Source organism: Rutidosis leptorrhynchoides, chromosome 4 (assembly GCF_046630445.1).
Source record: "Rutidosis leptorrhynchoides isolate AG116_Rl617_1_P2 chromosome 4, CSIRO_AGI_Rlap_v1, whole genome shotgun sequence".
In the NCBI taxonomy this organism is placed as follows: Eukaryota; Viridiplantae; Streptophyta; class Magnoliopsida; order Asterales; family Asteraceae; genus Rutidosis; species Rutidosis leptorrhynchoides.
The window spans coordinates 543169731-543171872 of NC_092336.1; the positions used below are offsets into that span (position 1 = coordinate 543169731).

A 2142-nucleotide genomic window follows, 5' to 3' on the forward strand; every position below is an offset into this window, starting at 1 on the left:
ACGAAAGCTCACGCCTAGAAAGCAAACATCTAAAACAAAATGACTATCTATAAACGAGACTCCCATAATTACCCGAAAATCTTAAAACAAACTAAATAATTCTAACCGATCCAGCATGCAAACTAAGCGATCTAAATAGAAATCAATAAACAAATAAAGGAAAATAAAGGAACTCGAGACAACCCCAAGATCTCAACCTCTAGGTTCTACGTTCTGCTCTTTTCAATTTATAATTCATCGTCTCTTTCAAAGTGTTCCTTCCGAATCAATTATGTACCTTTTCAACTTACCATTCACTGTCTCTTTCAAAGTATTCTTTCCGAATCGATCATATGTATCTCATAACACATACTTTGGTAGTTGCAAGTATATCATTGAAATAAATCATAAAAGCTATATACTAGAAAATATCCCAACTTATGCTTCAAAATATTCAAGTCTTATGCTTTGCACCAATCCATCACCCAACTATCCAACTTATGTTTACAATAAATCAAGACTGTACAGAACCACAATATGAGTAACAGCACAAAAATTGACCAAACCACCATTTTTCAATCAGATAAACAGAAGTAAAACACGCAACATAAACATATATATCTAATAATCAATTCACAAATGCAAACAAACAAACAAATCTTTAGGGAAACTTCAATAATCTTTTACTCATTTCAATATTCCATTCATACATACATGTATGTCATAATACCAATAAAACCAAGCTTGAATCCCCACAAACATAAAGACTGAAAACTAATGAAACCCTAAGAGATGACCATCACCATCATCATAACAAACCCCAACTTAACTAAAAAGTCAGCATAGCATAAATAAAAAAAAACACTAATGGATTTACATCCATTCATTCTTCACCACAGACGACAGACACCAATAAGACATTAAGCGATATAAAGAGAAAGATATAAACTAAGCTAAATGTGAAAAGACACATTAACCCTTTTTATCTTCCACTAGATCAACGGTTGTTGGGGTTAGGGCATTCACGAGAGAAGTGACCATCTTCACCACAGTTATAGCAGCTACCGCCGCCGCCGCCACCACGGCCACCGCCGCCGCCATAACCACCACCTCCACGGCCACCATAACCTCCACCGCCTCCCTGAGTACACTCCCTAGCCATATGGCCACTCTCACCACACTTGAAACAAGCATTACCACCGCCACCACCGTAACGATCACCACCGCCACCACCGTAACGATCACCACCGCCTCCGCGTCCACCACGGCTACCACCATTATAACCACCGCCACCTCCGTACCGATCACCACCTCCGCCACGGCCGCCTCCGCCGCCACCACGAGTGCTTCCTTGAACCGGTCCCTCATTAGGACCAGTTACATCAGCAGCTTTAGCACGGCCATCAGAACCATTTTCAATAACATACTCGACTGATTCACCGTCACCGAGACTACGGAATCCATCGGATCTGATGGACGACTGATGAACAAAAATTTCTTCGCCGCCATCTTCCGGCGTAATAAAACCGAAACCCTTAGTATCGTTGAACCACTTGACGGTTCCTGATAGCCTAGCGCCGTTATCAGCCATTTTATTTTTATAAAGTTTTGAATTTGAATGAAAACCTAAAACCCAAACTTATAGAAGATGGAGGAGAAAACCCTAGTCTCTCTCCTTTACAACTTTGGACCACTATTATAGTAAATTTTTTTCCCCTAGCGGAAAATAGGAAGACTCTGTTTTCATCGAATTCAAAGTTGCAAAAAACTTAGAGACGGGATCGAGACGTTCGGATTCTAAAATGGTCGAGACGTTCGAGACGGAGTTAAGACGGGAGTTTAAACGGACGTTGACCAAAGTTGACTTTTAAATATATAAGTATACAAATGTATATATGTATACATATTTTAAAGCTAAAAACTTTAATTGATTGATTTATACCCATAATCGCTATCACCGTTAATTTAATAAAAAATTCAAACTAAAATACGACAAATTTGATCGATTATTCCAAATTTCTGTCTTTTCTGAATTTTGACCGACTTTGACCCGATTTTTTTCAACTTTAACCCGAATTTTGACCGCTGACTGTCATGTTTGATGGTTTTTCTTCGAGACGGGACGAGCTAGTCACAAAACCGTCGCAACGGGCGTCGCAATGG

The 2142-nt window shown here is 39.4% G+C and overlaps 1 protein-coding gene across 1 annotated transcript; it reads right to left on the reverse strand.

The window, feature by feature from the left end:
- Positions 1 to 645: 645 nt before the first annotated feature.
- LOC139839653 (cold shock domain-containing protein 4-like) lies at positions 646 to 1660 on the reverse strand. The gene has a single exon (XM_071829779.1). It carries the CDS (start codon positions 1568 to 1570, stop codon positions 977 to 979), a length of 594 nt encoding a protein of 197 aa, XP_071685880.1. The 5' UTR covers positions 1571 to 1660; the 3' UTR covers positions 646 to 976.
- Positions 1661 to 2142: the final 482 nt, after the last annotated feature.